The 18,750-nt window shown below is 37.0% G+C and overlaps 1 protein-coding gene across 5 annotated transcripts in view; it reads right to left on the bottom strand.

Moving 5' to 3' along the window:
• Positions 1-18,750, bottom strand: part of MYO5A (myosin VA) — a 187,007-nt gene that overhangs the window by 94,991 nt on the left and 73,266 nt on the right. For all 5 annotated transcript variants that reach the window (XR_010022885.1, XM_063088963.1, XM_063088966.1 and 2 more), the window contains exons 5-6: positions 6,521-6,677; positions 1,502-1,645 (exon numbers count right to left, since the gene is read on the bottom strand). Coding sequence is in view for 4 of the 5 variants with exons in the window: in XM_063088963.1 (XP_062945033.1) it covers positions 1,502-1,645; positions 6,521-6,677 (301 nt within the window). In the remaining variant the exon portion in view is untranslated. The remainder of the gene's footprint in view (positions 1-1,501; positions 1,646-6,520; positions 6,678-18,750) is intronic.

Genomic DNA, 18,750 nt, shown 5'->3' with positions numbered 1-18,750 from the left:
GAAACTAGAAAAGCAGGTGGGTCTACAGAAATAGTTGGTCATCTCTGTACAAAAAGGACAATATCAAGTCTTCTTTTTTTTACTGCATGATTCATTTTGACATACCAAACATACTCAATATCCTACAGTCCTGGGGACTGGGAAACAGCTAGAATTGCTTCAATGTCTCTAGACAGGACGATAAGGATTAGGCCTTAACATTTTGTATTAAGCACTAATAGCCTTTGGCCAACATACTAAACAAGGACCGTTTTTCCTGTCCATTTCAACTTTACTTACTCACCTATCAATCAAATTTCTACTATTTGGACTCAATTCTCTCTTAAATCTACCTACATCTCACCCATTCTTTCTTCTGGCTACTAAATCTGATGCTTTTCAGGGAGGGGGGAGGGAGAAGGGAGGGAGGTTTTGGTGATGGGGAGCAATAATTAGCCACAATGTATATCGACAAAATAAAATTAAAAAAAAAAAATCTGATGCTTTTCAAAAAACCTATAGAAGTGTCTGTGTATATTAACAATGCTCTGTCTGTACCTAGATATTAGAACAATGGAGGAGAGTGACTATTACCCTTATTATATAAATTAATTACTATATTTTAGGTGGCCACAAACCAGACACAACCCTAAAGTCAAAGCCAAGGTAGCTGCAGGCTGCCCAAACTCATGACTTTCTATATGTCCCAGACACTTTCAAAGTCACAGCAGACTTAGACAATGGAAATTGACCATGCTACATGGCAATGCTGGGGTATTTGAACCTCGATGGAGTGGGCATACAATTAAGGGGTAGATGCAACCCCAGATCTCACAGCATGAGGTATGCAGTGGGTTATCAGGAACCCTATACTGGGAGTTTTCCAATGATAAATCCACACTTCCTTAGTATGCCTGTAAATATGTAAATATATGCCTGCAAGTGTTGTAGATGTACAGAATTTCACACTTTCAGATCAACAAGGACCAAGAGCATGTGTGAATGCAAACCCTAAACAGATGCATCAACTGAATTTGTTTTTTGACAATTCAAAACTGGGTTGTGAAGATTTTTTTAACTCTCAGTATTCGATCTAAATAATGTCATATTCTAAGAGAGGAGACGAAGGAAGAAAAGTAGACAAGGATAATTTTTTGTTGTTGTTTGAACTGAGTTCAAAATGTAAGTTACTGAAGGCATAGATCAATGCCCTCCCTATCAATTGGAAAATATGAGTAACACATCTAAACTAATAGCACCTCTTCTTAACTAAGCATCCATAAGGAAGAGTCAAAGCCATTAAACCTACATCAGTGCCCAATCCCAAAGACTATTATTCTCAGAGGTATTCCCCTGCCTCTGACAGGTATCATTTTGCATGCTTCAATCCAATTACGGTTTGTAGCAATATTGTCATAATATGCTCAAGAGTATCTAAGAATAAAATGCATACCAGCAAGTATGGGCTCTGCAATTAAATGGCAATCTAACACAAGAATATATGTGTATGTGTCTGGCTTACCTGGAACACCACTCTGGATTTCTCTAAAAGGTAAGTTCTCATATTGGCACCAATGATTCGATATCTCTTATCAAAACCAATCTCAATATACTTCCCAAAACGGCTGCTATTATCATTCCTGGTTGTTTTAGCATTTCCAATTGACTAAGAAGCAAGGGAGAAAATAAGATTTTAGAAGTACAATTCACGGCATGACATTTACAGAGTTTGTTCAGGGAGGGAAAGGACTGAGTAGAACACAACTCCTTAAAATGAATTATTTTAAGAACAGAACCAATTCTGTCCCTACAGGCACAGATATATGCTTTCCCCCCAGCACAACCACACAGATATATACTAATAGTTCTTATTTGTCTTGCTATTCTCACAAAAATGATTTTAAGAAACAGCAAAGGTGAGCCTAGCAGCTGGGAGATTTTCACACACCATTTGGGGTATCTGAATATATGCATTCATGCCAGCAAAGAAAGAGATCAAATGGGGTTAGAAGTTGCCAAGGCATGAGCCTTGTTAGTCAAGCAGCATCAAGGTTTTCATATCTGAAAAAAACCTTGTCTGTTTTATATAAATAAGATGGTTCAAACAAATTAATATTTTCCTGGAAATAATGCTCTGGTATTCAGGGTCTCTTTAGCCAGAAGCTTCTATCATCTTATCCTGTGTCAACAAAGGTCCAGTAGGACTGCTTATTAGCAGAGTATTAGTATTACCCTGTCAATTTAAACACCATTTTAAGAAGCCAGAGCAAATAAAATTTGGTTTTGGATTTTGGTAGTTGTACCTAACTTGCAGAACAACTGCTACAAAATGCAGAGAATGTAACTTTTTGCTAAATTTTTTATATAACCTTAAAACTTTAAATGACATATGTGTTCTTTCTGATTTAGGTAACATGCTCATATAAATTTTCCTTTCAAACAAAGCAAAAAAAAAAAAAAAGTATAGTTAGAAAAGTGTTAACACAGTGCATATATTATATGTTTAATAAGGTAACTTCATATAAGATTAATATCTTCACTTGTGCAAAGCCTGTGTTAGGATTAGTATATAGAAACCATATCAGAGATAAAGATGTGAAAATATTCTGGAATTTTAAAATTGCAGTACAAATATAAGTGATGAAAACAGTAGTAACATAGCCACAAAAGTCAATACATTAGATTCTCTGATCAGTCAAAGAAAATGTACTTTCACTTTCTCAAGTGGAGGGCAGATATCATCCTATTTTGTTTTGGAAATGAGGACACTGCTATATTTTAGATTAACACTTTAAATGCTTTTTTTTTTTTTTTTTTTAAAGATGACAGGTAAAGGGATCTTAACCCTTGACTTGGTGTTGTCAGCACCACGCTCTCCCAAGTGGCGAACTGGCTATCCCTATACAGAGATATGAACCCGTGGCCTTGGTGTTATCAGCACCACTCTCCCAAGTGAGCCATGGGCCTGCCCTTAAATGCTTTTTAAATAAGAAAAAGTGGAAGATATATTCCCAGCAAAATTACAGAGTGCTCTAACAGAGCCTGAGATAATTTAACTATACAAACATTTAATAAGATATTACCTATCATGATATTATAAAAACCATAACACACATAACAAAAAGTCTCCATACAGTCACACTATTTTTATTTTGTTTAGGAAAAAATTAATTATAAATGCAGAATTTTCTCTCAACACACTATATTCTGTCAAGGAGCAGATGAAAGGTTACATGCAGTAGAAGTAGCAGCAGCAGTAATATTTATTGACTCCTTACTAGTCCTACATACTTCCCTGCCAGTAAGTAAGCAAGTAGCAGAAGGCTGGTCCACAGCTTCTTCTCCTTCTCCAATTCTTATCCCACCTTTCACATGTCATCTTTCCCCCTTCTACGTAGACTAGGAGTCAAGAGTGGCCAACTTGCCAAAAGAATACTTCGTTCTGTGAGAAGATGCAGTGAATAGGCTAGGATTGAAACAGCCCCTTTTGTCTTTGAGTAAAATGTATTTAAACACAGAGCAAAGAATGGTAGAAGGAGTGAGTGAAATAGAAGTCTGAAGAACTGGGTATTAGACCAGGTCCAACTACCAATTTGCCATCATTTAATCAGTCTGAGAAGCATTAGTGTCTCCAAGTATAAATTGATTAGGATGGATGAGCTCTAGGGTTCTTTTTGGAAATAAAATCATATGATTCTAAACCCTGAACCTGATACGGAAAGAAAGTTTTATATATAAATACTAGCTTTTGTCCATCCCCTAGTTGCTCCCTCTGCCTTATAAATACAGGTTGAGCATACCTTATCCGAAATGCTTGGGACCAAAAGTATTTCTAGATGCGTTATTTTAGAATATTTATAGAATACACACTGGTTGAGCACCCCTATTCTGAAAATCTAAAATCTGAAATGCTCCAATGAGCATTTGAATGTTACATCAACGCTCAAAAAGCTTCAGATTTTGGAGCAGTTTGGATTTTGGGTTTTTGGATTAGGCATGCTCAACCAGTACTGTATTCATGACAGAGTCCCTAATGCTATTTTCATTTCAATCAGTAAGAAATTGCTAAAGGAAAGGAGAAATATTGTGATCTTAATTTTACTATTATTTTAGTGAAATACTGCATGAGTTACTTTTCTTTACTAAATAGAGATGAATGTCTTTAACTATGGTTATTGAAAATAAAAAAGAACTATTAAGATCTAGCGTGCCCCAAGAACCCCCCCATCCCCACCTTCTGATAAGAATTTCCAAGAAAAATAAAGTGGATAAAATAGAGCAAAAAGAACCACTCCTCTCTACATCATTCATATTTCACAAAAGGAGCCTATGTGGAGGATGAGAAACTTTCTTTCTAAAGGATAATGTGCAAATCGCTTTAGCCACTATGTGTGATGTTAACCATGTAGGATGCTCATTATCCAATGAGGACTTTCATCATATCACTGGGGACCTGGACATCCCTTTCTTGACATCACAGTAAGGGGCTAGGATATAGAAACACAGTCTTGAAGCAGGTTTAAAGCTACAAATTTTCTAGGCTACAAATTCCATATTTTACCTGTTTTCTTCCAGTAACTATAAACCTTTTGTCATCATTTTTAAGCTCCAAATTCCACTTTAGTCTTTCAAATTGAGATGACCTCTTTTGTAGTTGTTGAAAATTAGTTCTTTAACTCTACCAAAGTTTTCTTAATCCAAATTCGTGTAGACTAAACAATAACATAGAACGAAGTAGCTAAGTATAAACTGATCCCTTCATCTTTTTTCTGTTCATCCCAGCAAATGGAAAATTCCTTACAACTGCATATTAAAAAGTAGTATCTATGGTCATTCCAAATTTTTAATATAATTCCTACTAACACAACTCAAATCTGTGTTGTAGAAAAATGAATGCAGCTGTTTTTGAAAAAGTCATAAAATAGTTCATTCTACTTTTGACAAATTCTACAAGGTTCATTAGAGACAAATTATCCTCACAAAAACTTCAAATCTTAGTATTATAAGGTCCGAGTCTAGAAGAGCTGGGACTCCCTAATGCCATCATAATCAAAACTTTGGCATATTCTACCATTAGAGACTAGAATGAACTGAACTGTTGCCAAATACCAAGAATTTGTTATCATAACCCAAACCAGTGAAAACCGTGGTAGGAAGCAAAGTCCTATTGTTTTCTGACCTAAAACTAAAATTGGTTCCATAGATTGTATTTCCCCAGTGGCATCCATCACTATATCTATAGCTTAAATTCTTTCAAAATCTTAGTATTTGCTTAAAACCTTCACTACTCTCTTTTGTCACAAACATCTGTTTCTTCCTGTCCATGCTATTTCAGAAAACCTTTCCAGTTTTCTTTCCATAGCACGCCCAGCAGTAGGCCTCTCAAGAGACTTCCCCAGCATATCTTGTCTTTCAATCCCAAGAACAGAAGTCCTGCTGCTCTAGAGGGCAGTCCTATAGAGAAAAGGTCACAGCATTCTGTTTTAAAGTCTCACACAGCACTGCAAACCAGGCACAGTTACCTCTGGACAGATTATTGCAAAAAGCAGTTATACCACAGGTTCATCAGGCCAGTTTTAACTCCATCTGTGTTTAGGTGACAAATAAAGCTTGACAAAGGAAAAAGACAGGAATAAAAAATGCTGATTTGAATTTTCAACAAGGTAGGTTTGTTTCTGCATGTCCAAACTAACTTCTCTCCATTTAATTAAACTTATTTTTCTCCATTTAATGGAACTTCTTATAATACTATAAATTTCCTAAAATGATATTAATAGACAAATATTCCCTAGTTTCAAATCTTAAAATACTCAAATTCTCACACAACTAGTTCCATTTTCTTTGGCAAAGGCATTTCTGCTTTAAATATGTATTTGACTTTTGAAAGTCCATCCTTTCATAGCTCGTCCCCTCTTAAGAACTTACAGTTAATTGCATTTCTTTTACAAACCTATAGCTATGTGATGTGCTTGACAGAAACAAAAAGAAAGATGTCTATAAGATCATAAGTTAAGTTTACAGTTCAAACCTGGAAAAAATTAAAATTTACAGATAAATGGGTTGGACTAAGCATATAAAATGAATTGTGGGCAAAGGAATAATGAAACTCATTCATGCTTGAGCACAGTGAATCCTATGTTTTGGAAGGAGCATTAATAAGAACTCAGGACTTGGGGGAAATGAGTAACCTGTGCTTCTGATACAAGGAACAATAGATATGAGTCAATTAAGAAATGAGAAAGAAATCTGGGAAAATGAAGTACTGCTGCCTGGTATTTAGAAGCATCAATTCAGTTGGTAAGTTAAAAATGCAGGATTATGGGCTAATGTCAATTTCTCGATAGCTGGCCTTTACTCAGAATGTCTATCTTACTGAATTTTCACTTTTCCTAGATCTCTTACTAACATGTAGAAAGTATTTTCCTAATTTTAGAGGCTGGGTGACCCCAGACTTCCCAACACGTGTTGTAACAATCAATTTTTTGAGCATGTTTCTTAAGAAGAGAATATGGTAAGAAGGTTGAGGATGCTGCTGTCTTACCTCCATGATGGGGTTGGAGGCTAAGACCTTCTCTTCAACATTGGCCTCACTGGCAGAACCACTCACAGTTGCAAAGTATCGCATGGCATACTTAGCTGAAACTGTTTTGCCTGCCCCAGACTCTCCACTTACAATGATGGACTGATTTCGTTCATCCCTGTAAAACAAAGAAGAGTAACTGCCAGTATGCCCACTTTGGGATGTGATTAACATTATTTCCCCTCTGTTCTCATTGATGAGGCACAATGAGTTTCTGCTAGTTATTACATGCAACGACGTGGAAAGGAACCTAAGAATGGTTCTTCCTAATAAGAATATCTACTTATAAACTTATATGAACAGAGAGGGAAAAGAGGATGTCAAGCATTAAATTAGAGAGCACTACATCTAAGAATGACTCTGTGATACAGGGTCTCAATTTTTTTGTGCATACATATCTCAAACATATTATTTCATTCCTAGAGAATTACTTTGATATCTTACAGTACTATTATCATCCACCTCAGAAGATAAAAAAAATATTCTTTGGAGTCATAGCAAAGGAATTTAAAAGAAATTTTTAATTAAAATTACAAAAGCATTTAAAGTATTTCAAACTGTCTACTAGCTAACGGTCTATAAAGTGGTATCCTCCACAAACTCTAGCTCCTACTAGAATATCCTTATCACTAGAGAAGAAATAGTACATTTGCTGGAGGGTTTCACTCAAATATGTCAAGCCACAACTCATGTCAGAAGATACTGTGATAGCACACCAATTACTATTACGTTAAAAGATTTATAACAAGAATGCATATCTAAATATGTATTGCATACCAGCAGTACAGTAAAACCTCAAAATGAACCTTTTTTTTCAGGAGGAAAAAAAGGCTATGGAGTCCATCTAGTATTTACCTAGTACTAATCTTCTCAGAACTCGAAGACTATCTAATATTACATCTTTAATTCATTCACACAGTGACGCAAAAACTCTTAAGGATGAATGTGCCTCCAAGACTACCATTTCTTTGATGTTGAGAGCCTATGTCTTCTTTATCTCTAATATCCAGCATCTAGTCCAGAGCCTGACACATCACAAATGCTCAATAAGTGTATACTGATTGTAAATGAGTAGAACTTTAATGAGCAACCTAGCCTAGAAATAAACCTCTCCACTTTGGCTACGATTCCTACTAGAAGAGAAACAGAAAATTTCCATTTCCTGAGACAAACCTAGCAGTGGGCTTTAATTCATCAAAATAGTTGAACAAGTACATAAAAGTGGTGTTATGAGTGCCCTAATTTACAAAGAGACAAGATGACCTCAAAGGTTTTTAGGAGAACTATCTTACAAGGCCACAAAGACAGGGAGGTTGTTCCATTACAGATACCTTTTTACCTTTTAAAAGAGATTTATTTGCCCAACAAATATTTATCAAACACTAGTACTACTTCCTAAAATCGTATTAATAGACAAATAGTCCTCTAGTTATAAAATAACTAGTATCTTAGAATACTCATATTTTCACACAAGAGAAAAATGGCATTTTCTTTGACAAAGGCATTTCTACTTTGAGTATGTGTTAGACTTTTGAAAGTCCATACAGCTCTTCCCCTCTCAAGAACTTGGTTATTGAATTCCTTTTACAAACCTATAGCTATATGATTTGCTTGACAGAAATAAAGAAAGATATTTATAAGATCATAGGTTAAGCTTATAGTTCAGATCTTGAAAAAACCTATTATGACTATCAAATTTATCCAAACATTGTGCAAAACACTACAGAGACAAGTTAAATAAGCTCTAAGCCATGTCCTCATGTAGTTGATGGTCTAATAGGAAAGATACCAGTAATTCATTATATATACATGTGGTAGGGCATTGAGAGGAGGAAGTGGTGATCAGGGAAAGTACCCTAGAGATGACACTTGAGCAAGGTATAGAAGGATGAGTAGGAAAAAGCAAGCAAGGAATGGGGAAGTCAAGAAGGCAAAGAGGACAACATAAATGAAGGCTCAGAATCCTAAGTACGTGGGAAAGAACAGATAATTCAGTTTGGCTGGAAAAAGAGGTTAGCAAGGATGAGATCATAAAGGTCTTATACAAGATGTTAAGGAATTTGAACTTTACCTAAAGGTCATGGAGTGTCATTGCAGGGTTTTAAACAGGAGAATAATGTCACCCAATTAATAAAATCACTCTGGCAGCAATTTGTAGTAAGGGTGGCATGGGTCCAGATGAAAAATTATAAAAGTCTAAACAAAGATTGTGGTGGTCGGCATCAAAAGAGGCAGATTTGAGAGACACCAAAGTGGTAGCATCAACAGCACTTGGCAATAAATTTCCAAAGAAGAAATTTAGAACTTTTTTAAGGAAAAGGTTCTGGCTTCTTTGAGAAATAAAGGAGCATGCTGCCTTATTTTACAGATGGATTTAGTGCTGATAACACCAAGGTCCGGCCGGGTTCAATCCATGTGCCAGCCAGCAAAAAAAAAAAAAAAAAAAAAAAAAAAAGATAAGAAAAATATAGTGGGAGTACCCAGTTCAGGCCTAATTCAGTACATTCACATTATAGTACTGGGTACACAGCAGCCTACTCCTGACGCTCTGATTTTCACATTGTGGGGAAAATCAGGAGGACCCAGGTGACACTAAGAAATGGCTAATTCTTATAGAACAAGCTTGCATGTAATCCCAATTTTTATGAAACTTTCTTGAACCTCACATTCACTATTTCACCTTTTTGTTTGGATTTCTAGACTGAACTGGGTACTCCCATTGCCTCTGTTTGTTCATGGCTGATTTCAAGATGAGTCACTCCAGAAAAACAGTTCTCATTGTGTTGCCAACGTCCTTTATATTTAATCACTTAAAATACTCTCAGAATTTATCTTTTTCAATACATTTATCAAGGGTCAGTATCAGCAGTCTTTGGATTCCCTTCCACAATATGATCAGAAAAACAAACTCTTCCCAGGCTGGCCGGTTAGCTCAGTTGGTCACAGTGCAGTGTTATAACAACCAAGGTCAAGGGTGTGGATCCCCATACCAGCCAGCCACCAAAAACATAAACTCTTCCTAATTCCTGCATGATCGATTCTGTCAAGATACCTTGTGTGACAGCTAACTTGACAAAATTCCCCGAGCACTCCTTCCAATAGCAATCAGGCCAAGAAATCTGAGAAAAAGAAAATCTTAATGGAAAATGCTATCTTAAACTCTACTGATTTTGAAAGGCTATTTCAAGAGCTAATGACAAAATGTACCAAAAAATCTAAAAATTCATGTGTAATAGCCCTTTCTTAAAACGTGGGGAAGAAGAAAAACATTAAAGGCAATAAAATCAAGGACTGTTCAAACAAATCACACAGACTTTGTATAAATACACACAAACAGTGATGTCAAGCACATGCCACAGATAACTATATTTTCTTTTCTAGGACCCATGGATCCTAGATCCATATGACCAACAGTTTTTAAATGGTTTATTTATTTATTTATTTTCTTAATTTTATTTTGTGGATATACAATGTGGTTGATTATTGTGGCCCATTACTGAAATCCCCTTCACTTCTCCCTCTCCCCCCTCACACCCAACAATGTCCTTTCTGTTTGCTTGTCGTATCAACTTCAAGGAATTGTATTTGTTATGTCTTCTCCACCCCACCCCACCCCGGTTTTTTTTTTTGTGTGTGTGTGTGTGTGTGTGTGAATTTATTTATTTATTTTTAGCTCCCACCAATAAGTGAGAACATGTGGTATTTCTCTTTCTGTGCCTGACTTGTTTCACTTAATATAATTCTCTCAAGGTCCATCCATGTTACAAATGGCAGTATTTCATTCGTTTTTATAGCTGAGTAGTATTCCATTGTATAGATATACCACATTTTCCGTATCCACTCATCCGATAATGGACATTTGGGCTGGTTCCAACTCTTGGCTATTGTAAAGAGTGCTGGATGAACACTGGGGAACAGGTATACCTTCAACTTGATGATTTCCATTCCTCTGGGTATATTCCCAGCAGTGGGATAGCTGGGTCATATGGCAGATCTATCTGCAATTGTTTGAGGAACCTCCATACCATTTTCCATAGAGGCTGCACCATTTTGCAGTCCCACCAACAATGTATAAGAGTTCCTTTTTCTCCGCAACCTCGTCAGCATTTATCGTTCAGAGTCTTTTGGATTTTAGCCATCCTAACTGGGGTGAGATGGTATCTCAGTGTAGTTTTGATTTGCATTTCCTGGATGCTGAGTGATGTTGAGCATTCTTTCATATGTCTGTTGGCCAGTTGTATATCTTCCTTAGAGAAATGCCTACTTAGCTCTTTTGCCCATTTTTTAATTGGGTTGCTTGTTTTTTTCTTGTAAAGTTGTTTGAGTTCCTTATATATTCTGGATATTAATCCTTTGTCAGATGTATATTTTGCAAATATTTTCTCCCACTCTGTTGGTTGTCTTTTTGTTAATTGTTTCTTTTGCTGTGCAGAAGCTTTTTAGTTTGATATAATCCCATTTGTTTATTTTTCCTTTGGTTGCCCGTGCTTTTGGGGTCGTATTCATGAAGTCTGTGCCCAGTCCTATTTCCTGAAGTGTTTCTCCTATGTTTTCTTTAAGAAGTTTTACTGTTTCAGGGTGTATATTTAATTATTTAATCCATTTTGAGTTGATTTTAGTGTATGGTAAAAGGTATGGGTCTAGTTTCATTCTCCTGCATATTGATATCCAGTTCTTCCAGCACCATTTGCTAAAGAGGCAGTCTCTTCCCCAGTGTATAGGCTTGGTGCCTTTGTCAAAGATCAGATGGCTATAGGTGTGTGGGTTGATTACTGGATTCTCTATTCTATTCCATTGATCAGTGTGTCTGTTTTTATGCCAGTACCATATTGTTTTGGTTATTATACCTTTGTAGTATAGCTTAAAGTCAGGTAGTGTTACGCCTCCAGCTTTATTTTTTTTGCTCAGCGTTGCTTTGGCTATGCGTGGTCTTTTGTTATTCCATATAAATGTCTGGATAGTTCTTTCGATTTCTGAGAAAAATGTCATTGGAATTTTGATGGGGATTGCATTGAATTTGTATATCACTTTGGGTAGTATGGACATTTTCACTATGTTAATTCTTCCAATCCAAGAGAATGGGATATCTTTCCATCTTCTTGTATCCTCTCTAATTTCTCTCAGCAGTGGTTTGTAGTTCTCATTATAGAGATTTTTCACATCCTTGGTTAACTCAATTCCTAAGTATTTTATTTTTTCGGTGGCTATTGTAAATAGGCAGGCTTTCTTGATTTCTCTTTCTGCATGTTCACTATTGGAGAAAAGAAATGCTACTGATTTTTGTGTGTTGATTTTGTATTCTGCTACTGTGCTGAAATCATTTATCACCTCCAAGAGATTTTTTGTAGAGGCTTTAGGCTGTTCGATATATAGGATCATGTCATCTGCAAACAGGGATAGTTTGACTTCATCTTTTCCAATCTGGATGCCCTTTACTTCCTTCTCTTCTCTGATTGCTCTGGCTAGTACTTCTAACACTATGTTGAATAGGAGTGGTGAGAGTGGGCATCCTTGTCTAGTTCCTGTTCCTAAAGGAAAAGCTTTCAGCTTTTCCCCATTCAGGATGATATTGGCAGTGGGTTTATCATATATGGCTTTGATTATGTTGAGATACTTTCTGTCTATACCTAACTTATAGAGGGTCTTTGTCATGAATGAGTGTTGAATTTTATCAAATGCTTTTTCAGCATCTATAGAGATGATCATATGGTCCTTGTGTTTGACTTTATTAATATGGTGTATCACATTTATTGATTTGCGTATGTTGAACCAATCTTGCATCCCTGGGATGAATCCCACTTGATCATGGTGAATAATTTTACGTATGTGTTGCTGTATTCTGTTTGCTAGTATTTTAGTGAGGATTTTTGCATCTATATTCATCAAGGATATCGGCCTGTAGTTTTCTTTTTTGGTTATATCTTTACCTGGTTTTGGTATCAGGATGATGTGTGCTTCACAGAATGTGGGAGATCTGCCTCTGTTTCAATCTTTTGGAATAGTTTGTAAAGAATCGGTGCCAATTCCTCTTTGAATGTTTGGTAAAATTCTGCTGTGAATCCATCTGGTCCTGGACTTTTCTTTGTTGGGAGCCTTCTGATAACAGCTTCAATCTACTTTATTGTTATTGGTCTGTTCAGATTTTCTACATCTTCATGGCTCAGTTTTGGGAGCTTGTGTGTGTCCAGAAATTTATCCATTTCCTCCATAGTTTCAAACTTGTTGGCGTATAGTTGTTTATAGTAGTCTCGAATGTTTCCTTGTATTTCAGATGAATCAGTTGTAATATCAACTTTTTCATTTCTAATTTTTTTTTGAATCTTCTCTCTCCTTTTTTTTTGTTAGCCATGCTAATGGTTTGTCAATTTTATTTATCTTTTCAAAAAACCAACTTTTTGATTCATTGATCTTTTCAATTGTTTTTTGGGTTTCAATTTCATTCAGTTCTGCTCTGATCTTAATGATTTCTTTCCGTCTGCTAACTTTAGGTTTGGATTGTTCTTGTTTTTCTAGATGTTTAAGGTGAAGTGTTAGGTTGTTCACTTGCCATCTTTCCATTCTTCTGAGGTGAGCATTTAATGCAATAAATTTCCCCCTTAATACTGCTTTTGCAGTATCCCACAGGTTTTGGTATGATGTATCATTATTTTCATTAGTTTCAATAAATTTTTTGATTTCCTGCTTGATTTCTTCTTGGACCCATATGTCATTAAGTAGAATGCTGTTTAATTTCCATGTGTTTGTATAGTTTCCAGAATTTCATTTGTTATTGATTTCTAGTTTTAATCCATTATGGTCTGAGAAAATACATGGGATAATTCCAATTTTTTTGAATTTGTTGAGACTTGATTTGTGACCTAATATGTGATCTATCCTGGAGAATGATCCATGTGCTGCTGAGAAGAATGAATATTCTGAGGTTGTTGGATGGAATGTTCTGTAGATATCTGCCATGTCCAATTGGTCTAGAGTATTGTTTAGATCTTGTGTTTCTCTGCTGATTTTTTGCCTAGATGATCTGTCCAATATTGACAATGGGGTGTTCAGGTCCCCTGCTATTATGGTATTAGTGTCTATTTCCTTCTTTAGGTCTAATAGAGTTTGTTTTATACATCTGGCTGCTCCAACATTGGGTGTGTACATATTTATGATTGTTATGTCTTCTTGATGGATCAGTCCTTTTATCATTAAGTAGTGTCCCTCATTGTCTCTTTTTATGGTTTTTAGTTTAAAGTCTACTTTGTCAGATATAAGAATAGCTACTCCAGCTCGTTTTTCTTTTCTGTTTGCATGGTAAATCTGTTTCCATCCTTTCACTCTTAGTCTATGTGAATCTTTATGGGTGAGGTTGGTCTCTTGTAGGCAGCATATAGTTGGGTCCTCCTTTTTACTCCAGTCAGCCAGTCTGTGTCTTTTGATTGGGGAATTTAAGCCTTTTCCATTAAGAGTTGTTATTGAAAGGTGTTGATTTATTCCTAGTATTTTATTGGTTGTTTGGTTGTCTTAGGTGTCTTTTGTTCCTTGCTTTCTGATTTACTGTTTGTTTTCTGTGTTTGTTGGTTCCTTAGGTTGCAGATAGCGTTTTTGTTTGTTTGTTTTCTCTTCATGAATGCCATTTTTATTATACTAGTGGGTTTTGATTTTTCTTGGGTTTTTATGGCAGTGGTAGTTATTTTTCAGGAACCAAACTCAGTACTCCCTTGAGGATTTCTTGTAAGGGTGGTCGTGTGGTAGTCAACTCCCGCAGTTTTTTTTTGTCTGAGAAATATACTATTTGCCCTTCATTTCGGAAGGATAGCTCTGCAGGGTAGAGTATTCTTGGCTGGCAATCTTTGTCTTTTAGTATTTTGAATATATCATCCCATTCCTTTCTAGCTTTTAGGGTTCGTGATGAAAAGTCTGATGTTAACCTGATTGGGGCTCCCTTATAGGTGATTTGACGCTTCTCTCTTGCAGCTTTTAAGATTCTCTCTTTGTCTATGAGTTTTGCCAATTTGACTATAACATGTCTTGGAGAAGGCCTTTTTGGGTTGAATACGTTTGGAGATCGCTGAGCTTCCTGGATCTGAAGATCTGTGATTTTTCCTATACCTGGGAAGTTTTCTGCCACTATTTTGTTGAATATGTTTTCCATGGAATCTCCGTTTTCCTCCCGTTCTGGAATACCCATGACTCGGATATTTGAGTGCTTAAGGTTGTCTGATATCTCTCCCAGATTTTCTTCAATGCCTTGATTCTTTTTTCTTTCTTTTTGTCTGCTTGTGTTATTTCAAACAGCCCATCTTCAAGTTCAGAGGTTCTCTCTTCAACTTCCACAAGCCTGCTGGTTAAACTCTCCATTGTGTTTTTTATTTCGCTGAATAACTTCTTCAGTTCAGCAAGTTCTGCTACATTTTTTTTCAGGACATTGATTTCCTTGTACATTTTCTCTTTCAGGTCCTGTATACTTTTCCTCGTTTCATCATGTGTCTAGGTGAGTTTTCTTGTATCTCATTCAGTTTCCTTAGAATTATCACTCGAAATTCCTTGTCAGTCATTTCAAGGGCTTCTTGTTCTATAGGATCTAGAGCTTGAGATTTATTATCTTTGGGTGGTATACTTTCTTGATTTTTCGTATTTCTGGTACCTTTTCTTGGATGTTTATTCATTGTGGCAGGGGGTTTCACAGTCCACAGGTTTGACACTATTGACTGACTAAGATGTTGCTGTGGTTGCCAATTTGGTATGGCTACCTCAGTGACTACTCAGTTGGTCACTAGTGCCTTGCATGTGTGGTTGCCTTGGGTCTTGGGCCTCTCCGGGGAGCCACCTCTCTCATCAGCTTGGACTCTGCCGGGCTGCTAGGTGATGGGGCAGTACTGCAGTGTGTCACTCCTGCCGCTGCCGCTTCCCCCATTGCTGCTGTTGCCGCTGGCTCCACTGTCGCCGCTTCCCCCCGCTCCCGCCGCTGCTGCTGTTACCGCTGGTGCCGCTTCCCCCGCTGCTGCCACTGGCACCGCTACTGCCGGCGCCACTTACGCCGCTGCTGCTGCCACCGATTCCTCCGCTGCTGCTGCCGTCACTACCGCTGGCGCTGCTTCCGCTGCTGTCAAGGGTGCCGCTGCTGCTGGCTCCTCTGCTGCCACCGCTGCCGCCGGTTCCTCCGAGGTTATCTTATTAAAAGTCTGTAAAATTTCCTATTAAGAATGGTTGATTGCAGTCCAGACCATCATAGCTTTGGTGCTTTCCTTCATATGTTGTTTTGATGAGCAAATAGATGGGTTAGGATTAGTTCATGTGAAACACTTCAGGCTTGCTGGAAAGTGTAGGATGCACAGACGCCTGGAGGGACCTAGGCTGCGGTGGCGCACCCCTCCGTGCCATAGGCGCTGAGGGGTCATGAGCGGGCCGGCTCCTTGCCCAAAGCCCCGGGGCTCAGAAAACAGCCCCAGGTATGAGTGAGGAAGGTGGCGCAGCGACTTCCTCACGCTCTCGTGCGGGACGTCAGCTTACCTGCCGTTTCACACCGAAGGGAAGAGACCTTAAATGTTTTTAAAGGACCTTTATGTTTCTTTTATTTCCCTAACTTGCTGGTGGAGACTTCCCTTTTTTACCATGCTTAGTAGATAACTCCAATATATAAATAAGTACTACTCTTCTATTACATAAATTTCTCTGAATCTGGGTTCTAGTCCTAGCTCTGTCATTTACCAATTTTATGGCTTTGAGGAATTCCATAATGTCTCTGGGTCATAGTTTTCTCCTCCTTTAAGAATAAATGGCATTTAAGGTCCTTTCAAATTCTCAAATATTGTGATCCAAAAGTCAAACTAACTGTGGGGTTGATTTTTCAGATGTCGGGTTGGCCATAGCCTATACTCTAATCCTGGGTGAACTCTTGGGACCAAAGACAATCAGAACAGGATAGCTCTACAGATACTCAGTAGTCTTGAATGGCTGTAATTGAGATGGACATTTTCCCTCTGGAGGGCCCCTAAATCAGAGGCAGCCAAAATCAATAAAGGGCTACAAAGGGGAAAAATGCAAACTAATCCATTGACCTGTTTTTAAATTAAGAACAGGAAAGAGAAATCATTGTAAAATAAGTACATACAGTCTATAAAATGTATTTTAGTTCTATGTGGAAGAAATGCCAAAAAGAACGGACAAGTAAGAACAGGAGACAGATAGAAGTAGGGACCCAAGCAGAGACACAGAAGGGAGGACAATACATAAGAAAGAGATAAAGACATAACACAGGGAAATCCAAGAAGAGTATGATAGAGATAGGGAGAACACAGACAAAGAAAAGAGGGATAAAAGTTTTATGGTCCACTTTTTCTATTCATTTGACCTGTAGGCTTTAGACTGTTACATGTATGTAAATAATAATTTGTTCTTCCTTGAAATTCTGATTAGCTGATCAGCCAACATTCACAATCCTCTGGGTGTTATTGCTCTTACATTACAAGAACCTTCTTTCTACTTTTGGGATGTAGATATCACTTCAAGGACCTGATAAAATCAGGTTAAGGGACAGAGATCCTCCATACTTCACCAAGAACAAATCAATCTGGAGCACCCTCTGGATGCATGAACTAAAAGTTTATAATTTCTGGCTTGGCCAGTCCTCTCAAAGGCCTCTACAATGATTCTAAATAGCTTGGATTCTGGGTGCTTTGGAATAGAGGTAGGATCTTCTGACCTGTTTCAGTCAAAGGTGGTTCCTGAGGCTCTAATATGAACTAAAAGATCCCATCTAAAACTACTGCTTCATTCGTTCACTCAACATATATGTAATGAGCAGCAACAATGTACTAACCACTTTATGGTATTAAAAGACTCTAGGGTCATAACCTACAGTCTTTTAATTCCTCATAAAATACAATGAGGAATAATGGCTACTAAAAAAAGTTCTACCCAGGATACTACGAAAGCATGAAGGAAGGGCATGTTAACTAGCAAACGCTGTGAGGAAGGAATGTCAGAAAAGGATTTCTAGAGAAGTTGCTGCCTGAATTGACTTCTATATGATAGGACAAAACCAGGTTATGTGGGAAGAAGAATATGAGAATTATACTATGTATAGGCACCTAAAACCCCAGGAAAAAATTATTCAAGGATGAAAGAAATAGGTGTTACATTTTAATCTATTTTCCTTTTATGGTAATCAGTGACCACATATCTATTTGACCTGTCCAGCCTTTCCTTATATCTATAAAGGTTTCATTTTGTATCAAGTATATTCTTTTACTGATTTTCCTTTTGAACTTTACCTTTTAAAAATATGTAATCTCTCTAGTTTACCATGGTCATACAAAATACTATTCGTATTGTCTAAGACTATCAATTGGTCTTCTATAAACTTAAGGAGCATACTTTCAATTCACATCCATGTCATTAACAAGGAAATTAAGTAACGTTGGCCTCAGACCTACTTAACATGAAACACAATTTAATATTTCCACCCATGTTTATGTTAATTTTCTGATAACTACCCACTGGGTGTTGTCATGTACCTTGGTAAAGTGTGCAAGCACCGAGGTCTAAATTTTTTTTAGCTTATAAGTGGGCATATGCACATGAAATAAAATCTAGGGTTTTACTTTTTTGTAGATGATCAGTCTAATTAATCATCTCCCTTTATTTGATCCTTTATTAAAAAGATAAAATATTCAGTTAGTGTGGTAAAATGCTTTCTTCCAAAGCTGTGGTTTGACAAGCTTTCTCTTATTAGAGAGACACTAAGTTTTCTTAATTATAACTCATCAAAATCAAGCTGCTCTGCTCTATCTTTCTGATTTCTACTTTTGATTAGTCCCAAGAAGAAAAGACTTAAACTCTAAAGTTGATACTAGACAATGAGTTCACAATTACAATATTTAGTTTTATTTTTGAAGTATAAATACTAACTATGTAAGAGTGTACTGGCAGTGTTGAAAGCTGTGCTTTAGAGAAGCAGAGAAACTCTTCAGGAAATGAAAACAAGTGTTCCCTAGGGATACTTGCTGAGATCATTCAATTTCTGTCATTCATTTCATGTCAGCCTGAGTTTTCCATTCTATCAGTACAGAGCCTATACAATGATGCCATAACAGAAATAGCCAATTACATTTGTTTGTAACTTTTACACACTGTAGTGCTCTAATATATACTGTATTTTATTCCTACTGTAACATTATGGGGCGGATAGTTGGCAGTAAGTCCCAAAT

This window comes from Cynocephalus volans, chromosome 3, assembly GCF_027409185.1.
Source record: "Cynocephalus volans isolate mCynVol1 chromosome 3, mCynVol1.pri, whole genome shotgun sequence".
NCBI classification, from domain to species: Eukaryota; Metazoa; Chordata; class Mammalia; order Dermoptera; family Cynocephalidae; genus Cynocephalus; species Cynocephalus volans.
The sequence above is the reverse complement of the archived record's forward strand: the minus strand, read 5'-3'. Positions and strand labels throughout refer to the sequence as shown.